This window comes from Eurosta solidaginis, chromosome 2, assembly GCF_040869045.1.
Source record: "Eurosta solidaginis isolate ZX-2024a chromosome 2, ASM4086904v1, whole genome shotgun sequence".
NCBI classification, from domain to species: Eukaryota; Metazoa; Arthropoda; class Insecta; order Diptera; family Tephritidae; genus Eurosta; species Eurosta solidaginis.
The window spans coordinates 270,568,465-270,591,227 of NC_090320.1; the positions used below are offsets into that span (position 1 = coordinate 270,568,465).

The 22,763-nt window shown below is 38.3% G+C and overlaps 2 protein-coding genes across 2 annotated transcripts in view; one reads left to right on the forward strand and one right to left on the reverse strand.

Annotated features, from left to right (window-relative positions):
* The first annotated feature begins 1,483 nt into the window (after positions 1-1,483).
* Uro (Urate oxidase) lies at positions 1,484-10,896 on the forward strand. The gene is made up of 3 exons (XM_067767990.1): positions 1,484-1,875; positions 5,434-5,748; positions 10,271-10,896. Exons 1-3 carry the CDS (start codon positions 1,653-1,655, stop codon positions 10,753-10,755), a joined length of 1,023 nt encoding a protein of 340 aa, XP_067624091.1. The 5' UTR covers positions 1,484-1,652; the 3' UTR covers positions 10,756-10,896.
* Positions 10,897-14,372: 3,476 nt separating this feature from the next.
* Positions 14,373-22,763, reverse strand: part of fs(1)M3 (female sterile (1) M3) — a 56,309-nt gene continuing 47,918 nt past the window's right edge. The window contains exon 10 of the mRNA XM_067767991.1: positions 14,373-17,728. Within this exon, the coding sequence (XP_067624092.1) occupies positions 14,519-17,728 (3,210 nt within the window). The 3' untranslated portion in view covers positions 14,373-14,518. The remainder of the gene's footprint in view (positions 17,729-22,763) is intronic.

Genomic DNA, 22,763 nt, shown 5'->3' on the forward strand with positions numbered 1-22,763 from the left:
ATCATTGCTAATATGTATACCGCCTCTAGTTTTTCATATCTGCCCAATGACTGTCCCACGTCGACAACACGCCCCTTAACTTTTTGTGGTCTATCCTTACTGTTACAGCCACAACAACATGTTGAAGAATCTCAGTTTGATGGTATAGCACCAAGACGCTTGTCCACAGGCGTTAACTGAGCGGCGTAGTCTCTTTCGCACAACAAATTTAAGTTCGCTTACTTGCTTACTTGCTGTTTACGGATGGCTGATGTCAAACCCAAATGGTGTTAAAGGTTCAGGGTGATATTGAGGGTTAGGATACAGACAACCTAAAATAGTGGTGGATCTGTAAATCAGTGAGGTGGCTGTGAACATTCAGAGAGTGAAACGCTGAACCGTTGGCTGCTGGACGGTTAATGGTCAATGGTGGATGATTGGTCGGTGCGTGGTGGAACGAAGAGGTGGCAAAATTGACAACACTACCATCAAGAATTCAGTGTCGCCACTGCCGTTAATAAACTGGTGTCTGACACACAAACATCAGTGACTAATTAGCTCAAGTAACGCCACAACCTCCATACTGCCTAAAATTCGCTTGTGGTCATTGTGTTTACTCACGTTGTTGTTATCACTACAAAAAAATACGTCAACACCCTGGTTTACGCCGACCGGCAACAGCAAGGCAGATGAGACGCTGAGTAACTTTTCATGGCGGAAATACACTCCGAGTGCTTTCAAAACTATGGCCGATGGGCCATCCCGATTAGAAAAACTCATTTCTCACAGAACAACTTTTGGTGTTGCTTCTCCCGATACTCGAACCCAGGACCGTAGCTGTGGTAGGCCGCAGTGGTGATAGAAGTCAAAAACCGGAGAGGTATATAGAGGGAAGATGTATGATTTGTGGTACAGCCTTACTTTATCGAAACCGAAATGGGTATACTTTAATATAAGTTATGATTAAATATTTGAGAAGTTTAAGCGCTCGCGATAATCTGCTGAACGAAATGCATGCAAGGGATCACTTGTATTTTGCCCCCTTTCTTGTATTTCAGTAGTAGTGAGTGTAGTGGTTACTACTAGAGGTCTGTATAGTTACTTTTGAAAAGCGCATCACAGTTTTCTTCCCATTTCTACATACAAGGCTACTTTAGTAGACGTCACAAGACGCGATGCCCTGCGATAGACGATAGAAGGAAATATGTAGATTTGAACTTGCGGCTAGTGGTGGAAGATAATCTTAGCTACCAAAAACATTCGTGCTTTGCTTATTGAAAGCTGTGCGAGTATTGTTTCTTCGTTTTTTATCTCCGTGCATTTAACTACAGCCATTAGCTAATACCTAACTCTTCCCTTATCGCTATCAGATTAATACATCTAAAGAAACATACTCGTATATATGTAACTAGGTAATAATGAAGAATTATACATTTAAATTCCCTCTTCTATATCTCTTGAATACATAAAATGGCGAACTTATATAAACCAGCATGAAAAGCATCTATGAAACTAGTCAAAGTCAGACTATATACCAAACTGATTCCGTCAAAGAAGTCGCTTCCTAAACACCAATCAACTTATTTTGTTAACGCCAAAGCAAAAATTGATTGCACAAATCAAAAACTATACAAATCAAGATCTCAAGTGTGTCCCAATAAAGGCAATCAAAAATGTTTGCCCGACCATTACAAGGCGCCGTTGCGGAAACCCACGGAAAACACTCAGCAACACCGATCAACACATCATCTGGTCAATATGAAATCGCCGATTACGGTTATGGCAAAGATTGTGTTAAAATCTTACATGTAAAGAGGAATGGGCCAGTGCACTCGATAATCGAACTTGAAGTTGGTACACATTTGAAATTGTACAGTCAAAAGGATTATTATAAAGGTTAGTTTCGAGGCATGAGCTCGAGAGTGTGCACTAACGTAAGAAGTAAAGTGAAATAGAGTGAGAAATGTTTGAAAATATGGTGAATTGTAATGAGGATAACTTAAATTTACGAGATACTTTTTCTCATCAGCTGTCTGATCAGAATTTGTTTGTTGTTGCAGTCCTAATAGAAATGAATTAATCTGTGACCGTGGCTTCTCAGTGACAGCGATTTTTATCTGTGATTGTGACTGAAGTGTGATTGAGTAACAAAAATGTTGTTGATGTAGCGATAAGGACACTCCCCGAAGCCCTTGGGGAGTGTTATCGAGTTGATGGTCCTTTGCCGGATGCAGATCCGGTACGTTCCGGTACCAAGCCCGACCATCTCGGGAACGATTTGTTATGACCACATGCGACATTCTAGGCCATACCGCCCTCCCACCCCCTAAACCCATGAGGAGTTCGGGGTCGCCACAACCTCGGCTGTTAATGAAACAAGATTCGCCACGGATAGGTGAGGTTGACAATTGGGTTTGGAGAAGCTATATATTGCACTGGAAGCCTGAAAAGGTTGCGCTACACAACCCCTTGAATCTGGTATTTTAGTCGCCTCTTACGACAGGTATACCTACCGCGGGTATATTCTAACCACCTTAGTCGCTGGGGGTGAGTAACAAAGTGATCTCAATCATCGTAGAGAATCACAATCACAGCTATCCCCACAGCGGACATTTAGCTGCAACAATATGAATCATGAAATCGTGTTTTGTGATTTGTAACTTGACACATATCGCTTTGTAGCCGCCGTCGTCTATGTTATCAGACCTTTTAGGACTAAATGAAAAATAAATGTAAAGCGTGATAACCTCCGAAGAGATTTTAGGTCGAGCTTCTCTTCCAATTTGCGTCGTGCTCCTTTTTTAATTTTCCCTACGAATTGGTGGGATGGGACCTATTTGTTTTTATGCCGACTCCGAACGGCATCTGCAAGGCAGATGAGTTTTGACCGAGAAGCTTTTCATGGCAGAAATACACTCGGAGTTCTTGCCAAACACTGCCGAGGGGCGACCCCGCTTAGAAAATTTTCTTCTGATTGAAAAAACTTGTTTCTAAAATTTTGATGTTGCTTTGCCCGTGGCGTGAACCCAGGATCTTCGGTGTGGTAGGCGGAGCACGCTACCATCACACCACGGCGGCTGCCTTTTAGGACTGTGATTACCATTATTGAGTAATATAACATTTACACTTGCCTCAAATGCGTACTTCCAAATGAGTAATTTGAAAGCGTTTACATTGGCCCCGTTCGCATCTCGCTTAATATTCCCTACAAGACTCGAGCGAGAGGGCACCAATCCATAGCAAAAAAATATACTGAGATAACTGATTAAACAATATTGCGATAAAAAAAGAAAAAGTATCACAAATACAAAGCAGTTTTTGATAAAACTGTCATTTTGGCTTAAAAAAAAATAGCGTATCCTATTTCCGCTATTTATAACTCTGGTACAACACTAAGATCATGATAAGTTGTTTAACCATTCGCGTTTTTGTCGGGGTTCTTTTAGTAAACAAAATGTAAAAAGAGTGTGTGGATTGCTTTTGCAGGCCGAATGCGTTGAAATGCGTTCAAATGAGTCATTTCGAAAATGCGATTTGTATGAGAAAATGGGTCGCATTTGGAATTTTTCGCCCAAAATTACGCATTTCGTGCAGTGTGAGTGTCATATAAGTTTGACTGTGGACGAGACGTAGATACTGTCATAGTCAGTTAGTCCTTAGTTACCTTTTTTAAGCTGTCGCTGGGATTTATGTACTTCCTTTCAGTTGCTGTTGAAATATCACAATCGAGCAAAAAATATTCAAAAAGATGTATACCAATTTCAAAAATCAAGACTTGCTCGATATGCCTGCGATAAGGTTAAATCCGAGCTTTGGGCACATATATGATCTGCTATTTTTTAAATTTTCTGCTAAGTCAGGTGCATTTTTGCTGATAAGCTTTTCATGGCAGTAATATACTTATAGGGCCGACACATAAGACTTTCTATGCAGAATCGTGTGCTGACAGATAAGTAGATTGCATGTATTTGCATGGGAATCGACAAATAGTATATGCATGCTGCATCAAAAATCTTTTGTGTTCGGGCCTTCAGAAGGCTTGTCAAACAAATGCCGATGGCCTACTCGCTTAGAGTAACTTGTCTAATGTATTGTTTTATGTTACTTGTCCCGCGACTTCAACCTGGGCCCTTCGTTAGGGTAGGCCAGCACACTACCACTGCGCCACATCGGCTCTACCTATCACATTTTTTCTAACTTCCACTTTTATTACCCTGTCGTAAATTAAATCATCCCGTCAGCTCTTTCTTTTTCTCCCTTTCCTTTTCCCTATCCCTCAAAATCTACTTAAATCTCTTCATAACTATGTCACTATCTTCTTATCTCCTTTCACATTCTACCTCTTTCACGGGATTCTGAACATACGTTAAACTTCTCTATTCAAAGTTATTACTTGAAATCGCGGGGACATAGTTATAAATTTTCAATATGTCATCTTCATTTAAGCCTTTTTACACTTAAGGCAATACTACCCAATTTCACAAGGGTCAACAATATGTTCTACAAGCTAAATGAGCCTCAATATAGAGCTATGAATACGCAGCGAAGGTTTATTATTCGGCTACCACTTGAGCTGCAAACTGTAATTTAATTTTTCATAATAATGAGTGCTTGACATAGGAGCGAGTAAAGGAAGTAATTTCCACAGCTGAACTCATCGATTCTTCAGGGAAAATCATAAAAAAAGTTCAAGGGAATAAGCGAACAGTAGTCGTTGTCTATGCGTTGGAAAAACTAAACATAAGCTCCGATTTTTTAGTAATAAAAATTCTTCAATGTCTGTAAATTTCAACGAGAGTCAGACCTAAGTACCGAAAGCCAATCATGGTCATATACAGATATGAGATTATATGGCTACGGGAGAGCTAAACGGTATCAAACTTGACCTACAATCCACGACACCAATTATATAACGCAAGTTATTGATCTCCAGACTAGAAAAACACTCCCAGAAAGTTGTGAAGATATGAATCCGGTGCGCTTTGATATTAGGACCTTCTGGTACAAGCCCGACTGATCGGGAACAATTAAATGAGACTACACTGAAATGACAGCCCTTGGTAGAACCGGCCGCTATGGGAAGCGGGCCTCTTTGCTAAAACAACAGCATTAACATCGCGAACGAACGACTTTTTGGGCTCCGTCGAACCATCGAGTCGTTTCACTATGATTAGTTGTTGTTCCAAGTCAGCCATCGGCATGCACGTCACTAGCTTTTACAGTTCATAGAGCCTATTGGGGCACCTCAATTTCGTAAATGATTTTGGTTCATATAGGACGAGAGAATGGGTCCTCAGATATTAATTAAGGAATATCTGTTTGGACGGCATAACACCCACTAAGCGCAATGGTGTAGGAAATCTAATATATGTCTCCAATCTCATGAACGGCAATGTCTCAGATCAGTTAATGATTGACATTTACTTATATTTGCAATATAATACATATTTTTAGGTGATAACTCGGACATCGTCGCTACAGATTCCCAAAAGAACACCGTCTATTTGTTAGCAAAGAAACATGGTGTGGAAAATGCGGAAAAATTTGCTCTACTACTCGGTAATCACTTTCTCAATAAATACTCTCATGTTGCGGAAGCGCACATACACGTCGAAGAATATCCATGGCAACGTATTGCCCAAGAAGATAGCGGCACTTGTGATCAGCATTACACAGCAATTGATAGTCGTCATCGTCATCGTCATAATCATGCCTTCATTTTTACGCCTACTGCACTACGTTACTGTGATGTTGTGCTAAGACGAACTGGTGAGTACTTCACCGCACAATTTAAATCAGTGTTGTCACTCTACCACTATAGTGGTAGATCTACCACTATTTAGGCTAAAATCCGGATCTACCACTCCTACCACTTTTTTTAAAAATCTACCACTTTTTTATTTGCCTGCATTTGACTATGTTCTATGCTCACAATGACCTAAAATTAAAGTTTTTTAGTATGTTGAAAATTAAACGTAAAGCACACTCTGTATAAATTTTTCAAATTTTCACCAAAGAAATGTGTGATTTTTATAATACTTACTTACCTTCGAAAGAACTTATACAATTTTATGTAAAATTTAACTTTATTGATGGGAAATTCGTGCCGAAAACTTTGTAATAATATGATTTTTCGACTGCTGAGTGGAATATCGCCGTATCTCTGCCACCGTTTCGAAAATGCTCTATCCCAGAAAATTTTGGAATAACGGCCTACTTCAGAACTTGTTTCAAAAACGCTCTATCTCAGCTTAGATTTAATAAATTTGTGACGTAAACTGGGACGTTTATAAAAACATTTTGGGCGTTCTTCAATCGAGTTCTGAGATAGGTCGTTTTCAAAAGAAAAACTGAAATATGGTAGGTAGGTAGGTTGAACTGGCCGGTCCATGAGGACCTCACATAGACTGATTGAGTCCGTAGTGTTACCAGAAGTTTGTTTTAACGACCAAACTGAAAAACCTTATCAAAAACCAGGACCTATGTTATAAAATAACTCCGTCCTCTTGGCAAATACTAGAAGCTTCCTAGGACTTAAGCCACTTGCTGCTTCTAGATCTGACAGCTGTATCACTCCTAATAGCTGGAGTCTTAGCCTGGCAAGTGCAGGGCACGAGCACAGAACGTGCTCGATCGTTTCCTCCTCCAACTCGCACTTCCTACACCTGCTATCACTGACCAAGCCTAATTTAAAGGCATGTGACGCCAGAAGGCAGTGTCCAGTCAGAATACCCGTCATGAGTCTACAGTCCTCTCTTTTTAATGATAGAAGCAACTGTGTTAGTCTAAGGTTGTAAGACCTACACATAATCTTCGACACTTTACAGCCCCGCGCTTGAACCCACGCCTTTCCTGCTTGGTCGATCATGTGCACCTCTCGCCTTCGCTTAATCTCGCCCAATCTAATTGGGACGTCTACGGAGCAAGCTTCAAGGGATGCGCCCTTTTTAGCTAATTCGTCCGCTTTTTCATTCCCATCTATTCCCATATGCCCTGGGACCCAATATAGATGTATGCTTCTCCCTGTCCCGATTCTCTCCAGAGACTGCTTACACTCTAACACGCATTTAGATGCTGTGCTATGCGAGATTATTGCCTTAATTGCTGCTTGACTGTCAATATAAAAGTTAACACGGTTGCAGCTTAAGCTATTCTCTTCCAGGGTTTCTACTGCTTTGGTTACGGCTAATATTTCCGCTTGGAAAACGCTACAGTAATCCGGCAGCCTGTAGGATCTGCTTAATTCCGGATCAGCGCAGTATACCGCAGACCCAACTCCTTCCACTATTTTGGAACCATCGGTGTACACATGTATCGCCTCGTCCGCCATTTGCGCACCCTTGCGCCAACCGTCCACCTCTATTGTGGCCTTAAGATCTCCCTCAAAGTGCAGGTAGGGAATCATGTAGTCTGTTCGTCTTGTGACTGAGGACGCTATACTACTATGACCATATGGTCGGCGCTCAAGCTGCCCCAAAGCATCGAGCCTGGTTGCGGTCGTTAACGCTTTGTTCTTTGCTACCAGGTCTACAGGTGGAATGTGCAGAATGGCATACAGTGCAGCCGTCGGGGTTGTTTTCAGGGCTCCCGTAATGCAAAGCATCGATAGTCTGCATACCCCCTCTAATTTTTTGAGGTATGTTGTTTTTTGTGTGGCTTTCCACCAAACAAGAACTCCATAGTATAGAATAGGGCTTACAATCGCTGTAAAAACCCAATGAGAAAGAGAGGGCGATAGGCCACACGTACACCCCAGCATTCTTTTACATGCATAGAGTGCCGTTGAGGCCTTCTTGACCCTCTCCTCCACGTTGAGCTTCCATGACAGCTTACTGTCTAGGATGATTCCTAGATATTTTGTGCAAGGTTTCTCCTGTAAGATAACGCTCCTAACTTAGGCCTGGTCCAATTTGGGACCTTGTACCTCTTTGTAAACAAGACCATATCCGTCTTCTCCGCATTGACTTTCAGCCCGACATTAGATGCCCAGGTATGAATATCCCGAAGCGCCCGATCCATCAAAGAACTAATCGTTGGAAGGCATTTTCCACTTATGACAATTGCAACGTCATCTGCGTAGGCCGTAAGTTTTACGGGTCCCTCATCGAATTGCCTGAGCAGTTGGTTGATGACCAGTGTCCACAGCAGAGGTGATAGCACCCCTCCCTGCGGCGTGCCCCTGTCCACTGATTTCGTGGCCTCGTACAATCCCCATTGTGATGTAATCTTTCTGCAATTTAACATGCAGCCGATCCATCTGATTAAGGCAGGATGTACTTTAATGTAATTAAGACCATCCATAATCGCCCATTTTGCAACATTATTGAAAGCCCCGGCAATGTCCAAGAAGACTCCTAGAGCATACTCCTTATATTCCAGGGATTTCTCTATGCTTATTACCACCCTATGCAATGCGGTGTCTACCGACTTGCCTTTGGTGTACGCATGCTGTGTTGTGGAGAGCAGCTTTTCATCCACGTTGGACTTTATGTACACATCTATCAGCCTCTCAAAGGTTTTGAGCAGAAATGATGTTAAGCTAATGGGTCTATAGTCTTTGGGATACACGTGACCGATCTTCCCCGCCTTTGGTAGAAAAGCTACACGAACAGTTCTCCAAGAGTGCGGTACATGATTCAGTCTTATGCACCCATCGAATATTATTTTAAGCCATTCCACGACCGCCCTACTTGAGACTTGTAGCATGGCCGAGAATATACCATCTGGGCCCGGCGATTTAAACTTAGAAAACGTCTTCACTGCCCACTCGATCTTGGTATCGGTCACCAAGCCCGGCACCACTAGCTCCGTGATCGAAGTGTGAGTGATGTCTGCTGGTTCTTCTAAACCGTCTCCCGATGGGAAATGTGTATCGAGAAGCACCTCAAGGGATTCCTCACTATCACGTGACCATTCCCCGTTCTCTTTCTTTATTAGTCCCTGGACTATGTTTCCCTTTGCTAGGACTTTTTTCAACCGTGCTGTTTCACTGGAGCACTCTATGTCCGTGCAGAAACTTTTCCATGAGTTTCTCTTCGCCCTGGTAATTTCACGCTTGTAGATCCTCAGTAGATCCCTGTACTCGTCCCGACACGCTTCGCTTTCCGCGGTCTTTGCGAGTTTAAACATTTATTTTACCTGTCTTCTTAGAAGACTCAGCTCATTGCTCCACCATGGCGGCTTTGCTTTTCCTCTGAATCTTCTTAGAGGGCAAGCTTTATTATACGCAGTCATAAGCGTCCTTGTTAGGAATTCATTCGACTCCTCCAGTTCCTCTACATTAGCAACCTCTTTGGGTTGTCCCAGTTTCGTTTCTACATGTTTCTGGAATTTAGTCCAATTCGTTGCCCTAGGGTTTCTAAAGGTTCCTCCCTTCTCTACCCTCTTTAGTGGGATGCTGAAGCTTATATACGCATGGTCGGAGAAGGATGGTCTATCGAGAACCATCCAATCATACCTTGATATATCACGCTCGGAGCTCAATGTAATATCCAGAACATTGCTGGATGTTGGACCAATGTATGTAGGAACATTTCCCCTGTTGGCTATCTGCAAATTGGTTTGCAGGATGTAACAAAATAGAGATTCGCCTCTCTCGTTCGTATCTGCTCCTCCCCACGCATTGTGGTGCGCATTTGCATCTGCGCCTATGACCAACCGCCCTTTGCACCCTTCCTCCTGTACCAGCCTTTTATGGTGATTTGAAAAACATTCTCAGATAGGGCGTTCTCGAACTGGCAGCCGAGATACGAGCGATATTCCACTCAGCCGTCGATTGCAGTATCCGATGGATGCCTTCGTTCTTGGTCAGTAGTTCGCATTTGATTATCAATTTCAGCTGTTAAGGTTTTTGTAGTAAAAAAATTTTCAAACTTTTAAGACTAGTTCTTTGATACTTATTCAAATAGTTTATTAAAAAAACGCCTAAAAACTACCGACTACGAACTTCAGAATTAAAAACTAGGTGAGAGTCCCATTATTATTTAATTATATTTTTTTATTTGATATGATCTAAAGCCTAAACAGTATACACATAACCTTCATACAGATGTTTATATGTATGTTGTTAATGCACTTGAAGTTGTTATGTTCGTTTTAATGGTTGAAAAATAATAATTTGAAAAAAATTAGTTTTAATGTTTTTGAAAATTCTACCAATATTTTTAGGAGATCTACCACCCTTTTTTTGAAAATCTACCACTAAAAAGGTTTTAGAAGTGACAACACTGATTTAAATACTTGAAAAGATTCTCTCTCTCTGTCTCAATCTCTCTCCCCCTCTTCACTGTAGATCCTAAGCAAACTGTCATAAGCGGCATCAAAGGTCTGCGCGTACTCAAAACCACACAGTCTTCATTCGTTAATTTCGTCAAAGATGAATTTCGTTCTTTACCCGATCAGTACGATCGTCTCTTTAGCACTATTGTTGATTGTTCCTGGGAGTATTCCGACATTAATGGTGTGAAATTTTGTCAAACTTGGAATAAAGTAAAAAACATTATTATAAGAAATTTTGCTGGTGATCCAGATGTCGGCGTTTCTTCGGTGTCCGTACAAAATACGCTTTATCTCTCGGAGAAGGAAGTACTCGATGTTGTACCGCAAATTTCTGTGATATCAATGACTTTCCCGAACAAGCATTATTTCAATTTTGACACGAAGCCATTCCAAAGTGTTGCACCTGGAGATAATAATGAAGTGTTCATACCAGTCGATAAACCGCATGGCACAATCTATGCGAAATTGGCTAGAAAGGATTTAAAAAGTCATTTATGAAGTGGATGGTATACGAAAATGAAATTTGTTTTGAAATTAGCTAATCAAAATAGTAAAAATTACAAATTTACAAAAATTACAAGTTTTCTCTCGACTTAAAATAAAGAATTTTGAAATTCGATTTCAAATTAGTGGCTCGTTCGAATTGTTTCCATGATTATTTTCGCCGAGTTTTCTGTTTATTCAGAAAATTTAACACAGAATATCCCATACATAAATGACCCCGAAATAGTTTCGCGATGATCCTGAAAACAGTCCCGAAAAAATATGAAAATGAGCCCGAAGACATTCCGACTGACACGCAGATAGTCTCAGAACTGTCCCGAAGTAGTACTAAAATTAAGCTTAAAGGAATCCAAAAACAGTCTCGAAACGGCCCACAAATGATCTTCCAGAAAAACTTCCCGAACTAATTGCGAAATTATCCAAATATAATCCCTAAATGGTCACAGTCACGAAGTAGTCTAAAACTGATGCCGATCACAATTTCGAAATTATCTTGGAGGCTGTGGCGCCACCCGCCTTAAAAATAATTAGATCTCTATTTGTATAACTCATAAGAAGCAAGTAAGGAAGGCTAAGTTCGGGTGTAACCGAACATTACATACTCAGTTGAGAGCTATGGAGACAAAATAAGGAAAATCACCATGTAGGAAAATGAACCTAGGGTAACCCTGGAATGTGTTTGTATGACATGGGTATCAAATGAAAGGTGTTATTAAGTATTTTAAAAGGGACTGGGCCTTAGTTCTATGGGTGGACGCCTTTTCGAGATATCGTCATTAAGGTGGGCCAGGGGTGGTAATGAGTATTTTAAAACGGAATGGGCTTTAGTTCTATAGGTGAACGCCTTTTCGAGAAATCGCCATAAAGGTGGACCAGGGGTGACTCTAGAATATGTTTGTACGATATGGGTATCAAATGAAAGGTTAGTTAGTTAGGGGTCCTTAGTTTCATAGGTGGACGCCGTTTCGAGATTTCGCCATAAAGGTGGACCAAGGGCAACTCTAGAATGTTTGTACGATATGGATATCAAACGAAAGGTGTTACTGAGCATTTTAAGAGGGAGTGGGCATTTGGTCTATAGGTGGACGCCTTTTCGAGATATCGCCATTAGGGTGGGCCAGGGTGACTCTAGAATGTGTTTGTACGATATGGATATCAAATTAAAGGTATTAATGAGGGGTTTAAAAACGAGTGGCCCTTAGATGTATATGTGAAGGCGTTTTCGCGATATCGACCAAAATGTGGACCAGGGTGATCCAGAAAATCATCTGTCGGGTACTGATAATTTATTTATATATGCAATACCACGAACAGTATTCCTGCCAAGATTCCAAGGGCTGTTGATTGCGCCTTGTAGAACTTTTTCATTTTCTTCTACTTAATATGGTAGTTGTCACACCCATTTTACAAAGTTTTTTCTAAAGTTATATTTTGCGTCAGTAAACCAATCCAATTACCATGTTTAATCCCTTTTTTCGTATTTGGTATATAATTATGGCATTTTTTTCTTTTTTCGTAAATTTCGATATCGAAAAAGTGGGCGTGGTCATAGTCGGATTTCGGCCATTTTTTACACCAATACAAAGTGAGTTCAGATAAGTACGTGAAGTGAGTTTAGTAAAGATATATCGTTTTTGCTCAAGTTATCGTGTTAACGGCCGAGCGGAAGGACAGACGGTCGACTGTGTATAAACACTGGGCGTGGCTTCAACCGATTTCGCCCTTTTTCACAGAGAACAGTTATCGTCCTAGAAGCTAAGCCTCTACCAAATTTCACAAGGATTGATAAATTTTTGTTCGACTTATGGCATTAAAAGTATCCTAGACAAATTAAATTAAAAAGGGCGGAGCCACGCCCATTTTGAAATTTTATTTTATTTTTGTATTTTGTTGCACCATATCATTGCTGGAGTTGAATGTTGACATAATTTACTTATATACTGTAAAGATATTAACTTTTCTTTTAAAATTTGAATTTAAAAAAAAAATTTTTTTAAAAAGTGGGCGTGGTCGTTCTCCGATTTTGCCAATTTTTATTAAGCGGGCATATAGTAATAAGAGTAACGTTTCTGCCAAATTTCATCATGATATCTTCAACGACTGCCAAATTACAGCTTGCAAAACTTTTAAATTACCTTCTTGTACAAGTGGGCGGTGCCACGCCCATTGTCCAAAATCTTACTAATTTTCTATTTTGCGTCATAACTTCAACTCATCTGCCAAGTTTCATCGCTTTATCCGCCTTTGGCAATGAATTATCGCATTTTTTCGGTTTTTCGAAATTTTCGATATCGAAAAAGTGGGCGTGGTTATTGTCCGATATCGTTCTTTTTAAATAGCGATCTGATATGAGTGCTCAGGAAGCCATATACCACATTTCATTAAGATACCTCAAAATTTACTCAAGTTATCGTGTTAACGGGCAGACGGACGGACGGACGGACGGACGGACATGGCTCAATCAAATTGTCTTCGATACTGATGATTTTGATATATGGAAGTCTATATCTATCTCGATTCCTTTATACCTGTACAACCAACCGTTATCCAATCAAAGTTAATATACTCTGTGAGCTCTGCTCAACTGAGTATAAAAACACTTGGCGCGATTTACTTCCTAGGAGATTTAGGCCACGTTTCCCTACCAATTTGCGTTGTGCTCCTTTTTAATTTTTCCTACAAATTAGCGGAATGGGACCTACGAGTTGTATGCCGCCTCCGAACGGCAGCTGTAAGTCAGATGAAATTTCACTCAGAAGCTTTTCATGCCAACTACTGCCGTGGGCGGATAGAAAACTATTTTTTTCTTATGATTTATTTTTTCTAAATGTTTGTGTTGTTTTGTCCGGGACTTCAACCCAGGACCTTCGGTGTTGTAGGCGGAGCACTCTATCGCCACACCACTACGGCAGCACATACATATAACCCATAGATATACTTAAAATTAAAGGACGAGGTCAATATGATCATAACACTTATTTTTCTAAAAAAAAAACTTAGTAGAGCCAACGATCTTCATCCCTTAGCGCCGATGTACTACCAATTTATGTTACTTTGTGCGCAGTCGTGGACATTGGAATGAAAGTCAGATTAATAGAGGTGTATAGCCAAAATTATTCTCCTTTTGATTCCTAAGATAATATTGCAGAGAAGGCAGAACTAACTGAGGAAATGACCGCGCACAAAATTTGAATATCTGGAAAAAACACAGAAAGCATGTATCGAATACACTAACAATCTCACTCCGATAGCAGGAAAAAGTGAATAACCCTGTGGCATTCCTTGATGTTGTCAAAGAGCCTCAGTCAACGAACAGAGAAAGAAACTGTTGAGCTTTATTTAGCGGTACACCCTTGTTAAACAATTGAGCGGCAATCGACTTTTTTCAGCTCGATTTAATCGATTTTTTTTGAGAATCGAATCGAAAAAATCGATCCAGCTCTACTTAGTGACAGGAATTTTAATTACATAGTGATGTAATATATTCGATATTATTCGCCAACATACAATCGGCATTTTAGCACCATAATGTAGCTTTTCAAAACTAAAACTCTTATTGCATTATAAATTTAAAATTAAATTTATTTTTCAAGAAAAAATCCACGCCTGAATACGGTTTTCCACTCTGATATATTTACAAAATTTTAACAAATTTTTGCCAAATACACTTAACTAATGTTTTAAGATCTCCTTTTTCCCCTAATCTTACCAAATTTTAGATAGACAGAAAAAAAAACTATTTTGCATACATACTTATTCACCCTTGCGTATACGGACTCACCACACTGCAACGCTGCGTCTCAGCACCACCACCACACAGTAAAAGCAATAAATATTTACCATACGTTTGCATTAATTCCATATTTAACGGCACAGCCAAATCAATATTTGGAAAATAACCTACACTACTTTGCTTCCAACCCTCTACGTAGGCATAACGATACAAATAGAAATAGTCTTGCTGCTGTTCGCTCAAAACCAATAAAAATAATTCACCATCATGCATGGTAAAAGCATGTAATTTATCGATTAATGTTGGTAATTCAATAATTTGCAAAAGTTTATAAGAATTATGCGACGCATCAGTACTAAAATCATAAACATGTAAGTGGTGACATTTGTGACAGCTCAAAAGCAGCTGATAATGTTGTGGTGCTACAGCCACTAACTCCATAACATCATAAGCGCCATCAATCACTTGTGCAAGTTTAAATTGCTGCGTAGTCACATTGAAATGATAAATAGTGAGAGCTGGTTGATTGTTCACTACAGCATAACTTAAGAGAGCTGTCATATTATCGATTTTAAATAAATTCATTGTTTTGCCAAAGCCAAATTGTAACGTTTGCCATTCTCTTATATTATTATTCTCATCAATGATACGCATAACGCGTACTTCATTACGTTGACGCGCCTCATCTATGGCATGCAGTAATAGGAATGTGTAATTGCTAGCGGCTGTAAACAAAGTCAAACTTTCGATATATTTTTTCATGCCAAAAACTTTTGTAACTCTACGTCCATTAACAGTGATTTTACTTTTAACTTTTTTTTTGCCTTGCTCACCGCAAAAATTTTGTACTTTCACTGATAACACGCCAGCGCGTGCTGTGAGTAAATTCGTGGTAAGTTTTGTTATGAAAAGGCGTCTATTATTTTCAGCAGTTTGCAGTTGCAATACGCGTTTTTCACACATTGAAATTCGTTCAAGTTCATAGAGATAAGTGTCGCGCACACTTTCGTTGGCATATTGCATAAGAATTTCGATATTTAAATCATAATCTAAATATAGCAAATGCGGTGTGCTCCTATTTTCTGTGTTGAGTAAAGTTGACAGCTCTTCTATGGCAGCAGTTAGCTGTGCGCTGTATGTTGTGACGTTTGTTTCGTTTCTTATTTCGTCGTGCTTCTGTTCACCCATTGCACGTTCTTTCTCATCACCTTCACTCATACCAGTAACCAGCACTAAACCCCTTACAAATGTACCCTCATCTATGGTGAGATTATCGAAATGATAATTTTCGATAGTGAAAATACTTTGCTTGTACATCTCTTGCAAATTGTGGCCATTCAAATTTAGCACCGCAGCAGGACCATTGAATATGAGCTTACCATCAACTACTTTTTTCTCACCCACCATTTGAAGGTGTGTACACTTTTTTAATATCAAATTATCGATCGATATACCATTTATCGTTTGCAGTAAAGTGTCATTACCAAGCAACAAATTTTCGAACATCAAAAATCCTTGCACTACTTGCGGCTCGCCATCTAGACGTATCCGTTTTGTTAGTAGATCATTGAGACGCAATTCGTTAATATCCACGATGTGTAAATCCTTATTCACCACTAAGCTATGCATGGTAACCGGTGGCATTGGCGCTTTCGAGGTGAAATAAATCGGCGTTGTTGGCATGCCATTAACTGAACCTTGCACAAACATTTCTGCAATAAAGGGTGGTATTTTAAAACATAGCACACCCTCAATAGGTAGACCGCTTGAACGCCGATACAAAATTGCATGGAAGCGTTCCACATCGATTCCATTCAAAATTGTAATCTTTAAGGGGCCCTCCACCACAGCACGTCGCAAGCGCAGCGGTTTGTAAAATAATTTTCGAGCATTGATTATCTGCGCCTCTGTGCTGCTCTTCAGCAAACAATCGCGTGCTATAAAGCTCACGTCCACATCCGCCGGAAATTTAGTTCTTGTACGCATACGTTGAATTACCGGTTGCGTCATTTGTACATTACCCGTTATCACTTGATCTGCATTACGGCGTACAGCATGTTGATAGAGATATTGTAGTTGTTCGTATTGTTTTGTCTCACCTGCCGACGTCGCATTCCATGCAGCATTACTTAACACTACCAAGTTACGCCAGCGTTTTTGCTTGAGCTCATCTAGCTGCTCCCCCAGTTTCTCGAAACGAAAATCGCTCATAAAATTACCACTCAAATTACCAAGTATGGTTAACTTCGGTATGATGAAATCACCGCCTAAAGTTATTTCTTCACTGCGTGTATCGATAAATGTATTTGTATGTATATCGTTAATAATTTCAACGTCCAGATTTGTCAGACTCAAACTGCCGAAGGTGTAATTGCCTGTGATTTGTTGTGCTTTCGATTTTAACAATAAATTATCGAATACTTCATTTAGATTCGCATTATTCACCGCAGCTGTATTTAAGTCATTCGTGATCGTTAGACCCCGCAGAAAACTCACACAACCATCGATTAAAGCATTCTCATTTAAGCGCACCAAATTTTCTACATAATCATTCCACTTTATATCATTTATAGTATCAACTTGTAAATTATCTACGAATTCTACATTCCCTTTTACAAGCAGATCCTTATGTAATATGAGCTGTTCATTTTCTAACATTAATCTATCGAAAATGGTATTAATAGGTATACCATTAATTTTATTAATAACTATGTTATGTGCGCGAGTGTGATGGGGCAGTATTAGATTGCTGAAATGATGATCTTGCTTCGACTTCACGCGCTCACCATTCAAATAAGTTGTATTCAAACTTTTTTCGATATTTGCATTACCGATAACTATCAATTTATCAAAAGACTTTTCACCAAAGAAGCTAAACGCACTTTCGAGTTGCGTTTTACAAACTAACTCATTTGTATGTAAGTCATTTAGTTGGGCGCTCTTTAAATGTTCCACAGTTAAGAGAGCTTCGAAAGTTTTTGCACCCGTTATATTTGCTGTGTCTCCAAAACGCACTGCGTCCTTGGAAAACTTTTGCAATTTTGATTTGTAATCTCTACAAATAATATCACCATCTATTTTAGCCTGCATGAATATGAGTATCAATGGTTTGCCCATAGCTGTTTGACCTGTGGTGAGTAAGTGTTGCATGGTAGTGTGATTGTTTAAAAAGCTTGTCGTTAGTTGTGGTGCGGTGACTTTCGCCATGCCAAATTTTACTGGGTTCCGTATAATCTGTAAAAAAGAAAAAAAAATATACTATCAGTCACTTGCAGATCAGCCAAAACTCTCTTCAGTGGCTTTAGCATTGCGCTCATTTTAAAATTTCACCTCTTTCGTCGCATGGGGAAATAAAATAACAACAAATAAATTCCTAAAGTACCTGAAAAACGCAAACCACTTAGTGTAGGATTATTTCTTAAGCGTCTATTTCTCGCTATAGTTTTCTACAAAACATGCGCTTGCTAGCAAGCGTTAAAAACTGCAACCAGGAACGGTGTCTTGGGGCAGCTTGAGCGCCGACCATACGGTCATGGTAGTATAGCGTCATCAATCACAAGACGAACAGACTACCTGATTCCCTATCTGCGCTTCGAGAGCGATCTTAAGGCCACAATAGAAGTGGACGGTTGGCGCAAGGGTGCTCAAATAGCGGACGAGGCGATACATGTGTACACAGATGGTTCCAAAGTAGTGGAAGGAGTAAGGTCTGAGGTATACTGTGCTGATCCGGAAATAAACAGATCCTCCAGTCTGCTGGATTACTGTAGCGTTTTCCAAGCGTAGCCGTAACCAAAGCAGTAGAAACCCTGGAAGAGAATAGCTTAAGCTGCAACTGTGTTAACTTTTATATTGACAGTCAAGCAGCAATTAAGGCAATAATCTCGCATAGCACAGCATCTAAACGCGTGTTAGAGGGTAATCAGTCCCTGCGGAGAATTGGGTGCATTGATCATAAAAAAACTTTCGTTTACTTCGCCCTTGTTCTAGCATTAACTGCAGATGTCGAAAACGGCCCTTAGAGTACGCTTACACAGTCACCGATTTTGATCGCCCGATGCCGATCGTAATCGTCCGATAAAAATAAACACATGTATTTATATGAGCGTGTGTACATTTCAACCGATCGCCGAATTGTTGTCGGCGGTTGTGGTTTTTCACTACCGATAAATTCGCGCGTGTTCAATTTTATCGTCCGATAAATCGCGTGTATTTACTGTGAAAAATAAATGATTTGTGCGATGGACTGAAAAATTAATTAATTGACTGTAAAACAGGCGCCATTTATGGGATAAGCACATAAAAGCATAAACGCAAGCCTTGTTTTGCGAAAAAGTCTTCTAGTTAATTTCAAAAAAGTTGTCAAAACTTGCATGAGTTCCATCCTTTCATTTCGACCTTGAATTATAAAGATAGCTTGTAGTTCTGAAAGTGTACCTAAAATGTTAAATTTTTAAAAACATATGTAAAATTTTTTTACTTTCAGGTGTCTGCCATTCAACTCTTATTAGATGGAAACACAGCAAAAAACCTAGAGAGAATATTTTCAAGAGCACTGTGCATGCAATTTAATGCGGAAGGGTTAGGTGGAAAGAAAAGGCTTAGAAACTATAATAAAATATACAACGTTGTCTTAGGTAAGAATCGCAACTTTCTTTACAACTTTATTTAAGTATTATATTCACTGATATCCCAAACCTATTTCAAATAAAAATATTTCAATAAAAAATAATAAAACCCGTAGGGCCCAGTCTTGACGTATTTACTTTTTATGTCCGATTCGGTCAGCACTTCCAAAAAATGATGAACCATTTTTTTAATTTTATGTAAAATTGCATTAAAACCATAAGTCAAAAAAATACATACCGGTTGAATCGTGAGTTCTGAAAATTACAATTGAACATGAAGTGTAAATTTCTGAACATGAATTGTAATTTTCTGAATTTAAACTGAAAAAGGTGTAGTTGTTTGTATACTTTACTTATGACCTTTAACAAACTTGCTTGGTGTTCATGTTACTCGCAAATAAACAAACTTCAATTTGCTACCACCTAGCTAGCACCTTCAGTAAAAAAACAGAAAATCAAAGACAGTATCTGACCCGTTTTACCCTTAAAATTATAATAGGGTCAGTAACCAAGCCCTATCGTCGCATATGCTCACATATCGAAAACTATTTTAACCATTTATAGTAAATATGAAATTATAAGACGATTTATAAAACGCTTGAGGCATTCAGAAGCAAAGGAGTGTACGTGCCTTTTCCACCAAAAATTAGTTAAGTGCACAATTGTTGCAAAACAATTTCATTTGTTGGCAAAAATATAGACATTAATTCTTTGGTAAAAGGCTAGTTGAGGGGTCGACTGCTAATACGCTACCAAAACTATAGAGAGAGGTGTCAAAAGACGCGTATTAATCTCGAGAACAAGGCGGAAAAGAAAAATTGTATCTCTGTCCGGAGATATTTTCAGTTGAAGTTGGCGATTTTCATGTGGTTGTTGTTGTGTTCGTACCCACAAAAAAAATTGTGGGTTACCACACACCCGGACTTGGCATGGCGTAGCCCAGGGTTATTTTTTATAAGCGCGGTCAAAGGCCGCCAACGCAGAAAGCTATTCTGCGCAAAAATACTATGGATCCCACCCCCGGTTTCGGAGGTACCCGCGGGTCTTTTTTCGGTTTTTCGTTAATATCTTTTGAACGAGCTCAAATTTTTATTTTCCGCCTCGGATTATTAATACTGATGTCAAGACGCGTCGTTTGACACCTCTCGATATTTTTGGTAGCGTATTAGCAGTCGACCCCTCAACTAGACTATTACCAATTCTTTTCTTGTTGCAACAACTATTCACTGAAAGAATAATACTTAGCTTAAGTACTAAACAGACTTAAATACAGAAACTTTTAACCTATTTTGTCGAAATTGCAAAAACAGACACACCCGTTTGCAATTGACCGACTCAGTTACGGATTTCATGAGTACACATAGTCTCTGCCGATCCAACACCGTCTTCGGGAACCATGGTATTTCTAGGTGAGACACCCTTTTGTGTGCAAATTAAAGTGTCAAACTAAATCGCTGCCGAATATACACTGAATATTGACAAAAACACAAACCTATGAAGGTATCAGCTTTTGTCCATAATTTTTTGATCTACAAAATATTGCGAAGATATGCAAATATTCTTAATAACGAAGGATAGGTACAAAATTTTCATGCAAATGAAAACAATGTCAAAAAGTAATGATAACAAAGCGCGGCACTACGTTATTGCGCTAATGCTATTGGTAGTGCCAGTGGTGCTATGTAGGTCCCCCATACATGTTCAATATGTTTTGTATGGCAATTAGAAAAACTTCTTTCCACCTTGACTGGGCATCGAGCCCGCGGGATTCATGTTGCAATCCATATACTGTTATGCCATCACTGCGATTGTTTATAGGTCGTTTTCCTACATGTTTATATTTGTGTTTCTCGCCAGTTTTCGAGATTGCAATCTTGTATGTAATCTTCCACTCAGATGTCGGAATAGATATTGAACAAATAAACCGAATTTGCTAAATCTATAATTTATATATTAAAAATTTTTATATTTATTTCAGTTGCAGTTCGCCATCATTCTCCTAATGCAGAAAGGGAATTAAGGCTTGCAATTCAAGCAGCAAAAAACGGCACTTTAGACATGCTTGGAGCAACAAACAAAAAGTTAAGAATATAGATTTAAACGAATAAGCACTATATGTAAATATATGTATATAAAAATAGTTTTAAGTAAATGAAGTTATATTAAATTATCAAATGAATTGCGATACATATTTTTTGTTAACTTCGAAAATGAATTTATGTTTCTGATTTTCAATTTTGACGTTTAACCCAAAGAACAAAAATAAAAAAATGAAGAAAAAGAAATGAAATTTAAGGAATATAAATTTTTTGTGCATATATGTGTATAAAAATAGTTTTAAGTAAATGAAATAATAATAATTTATCAAATGAATTGTGATAGTTATTTTTTATTAACTTCCAAAATGCATTTATGTTTTTATCTTAAGTTTCGTCATTTTAAACAAAAAAAACCACAAAAATATATGAAATAAAGAAAAATTTTATTAAATTTAAGCGAAAATAAACTTTGTGTACATATATGTATAAAAATAGTTTTAAGTAAATGAAATTATAATAATTTATGAAATGAATTGTGATAGTTACTCTTATTAGCTTCGAAAAAGCGTTTATGTATTTTAAAGTTCGTCGTTTTACACAAAGAAAAAACAAAAAATATATATGAAATAAAGAAAAAATTAATTAAATTTTATCGAAAGAAACTTTTTGTGCATAAATGTTTAAAAATAGTTGTAAGCAAATGAATTTATATTAATTTATTAATTAATTATTATTATATCTTTTTATGAGTATGCCCCAAAAAGTATGCAAAAAGGAAGAATAAATGGAATTATATCTAACTCGATAGGATCTTTATATAAATATGTTTATAAAAACATAGTTTTAAGAAAATATAAGTTTAATGAACTTTCAAATGGTTGAACAATGAATATTATGTTTGAATATCTTTGTAAATGCATTTGGGTTTTATAATTCCATATTTAGGATTTTGACATAAAATATAAAGAGTCGCATAATTGTATGCAAAATAAAGGAAACAAATAAAAAAGCTAACATTTAAATGTAATATATGTCCATATGCAATAGAAAAAGCAAAAATAACATATTTATTTGTTTAATTGCCATTCTGAATGAGTTTGTGATATTGTTTTTAGTTTCAATAATTACAAGTCATGAGGAGAAAAACCTTAGCCAAATAAAAGTTATCAGTTAGTTATGTCGATAATAAATATTTGTTATTTACAATTTTAAATAACTGTATGACTGAATTTCTGATGTTAATTTTTAATTGAAGCATTTTATACAAATTACTTATAACAATATACACATACATGTAAATGAAGAGGGGCAATACAACTTTTATATTTTATACTACGAATATTCTTGTATTATTTAGCGTGAATAAAAAAACTAATATGATTTTTTTTTATAAATTTTATGTTTTATTTTGGGTGGCTTCTTCTCTAGCGATGGTTTTAAAAGTACTCTTCCATAACTACTCCCAAGTACTTTCTTAAACATCTCCTGTAGGTACTCCATTAAGTAATCCATTGAGGGTGGTTTAGCGAGTACTCTTTTGCTAGTATTCCAAGGAGTAATGTTTTGAGAGCAGTTTCGCAAGTAATCTTTTGTAGGTACTTC

Excerpts from the sequence above, each read along its gene's own strand:
- Uro (XM_067767990.1), top strand. The coding sequence starts at position 1,653 with ATGTTTGCCCGACCATTACAAGGCGCCGTTGCGGAAACCCACGGAAAA. Across the intron at positions 1,876-5,433 it reads TCAAAAGGATTATTATAAAG|GTGATAACTCGGACATCGTC; the intron begins GTTAGTTTCGAG and ends ACATATTTTTAG. Across the intron at positions 5,749-10,270 it reads TGTTGTGCTAAGACGAACTG|ATCCTAAGCAAACTGTCATA; the intron begins GTGAGTACTTCA and ends TCTTCACTGTAG.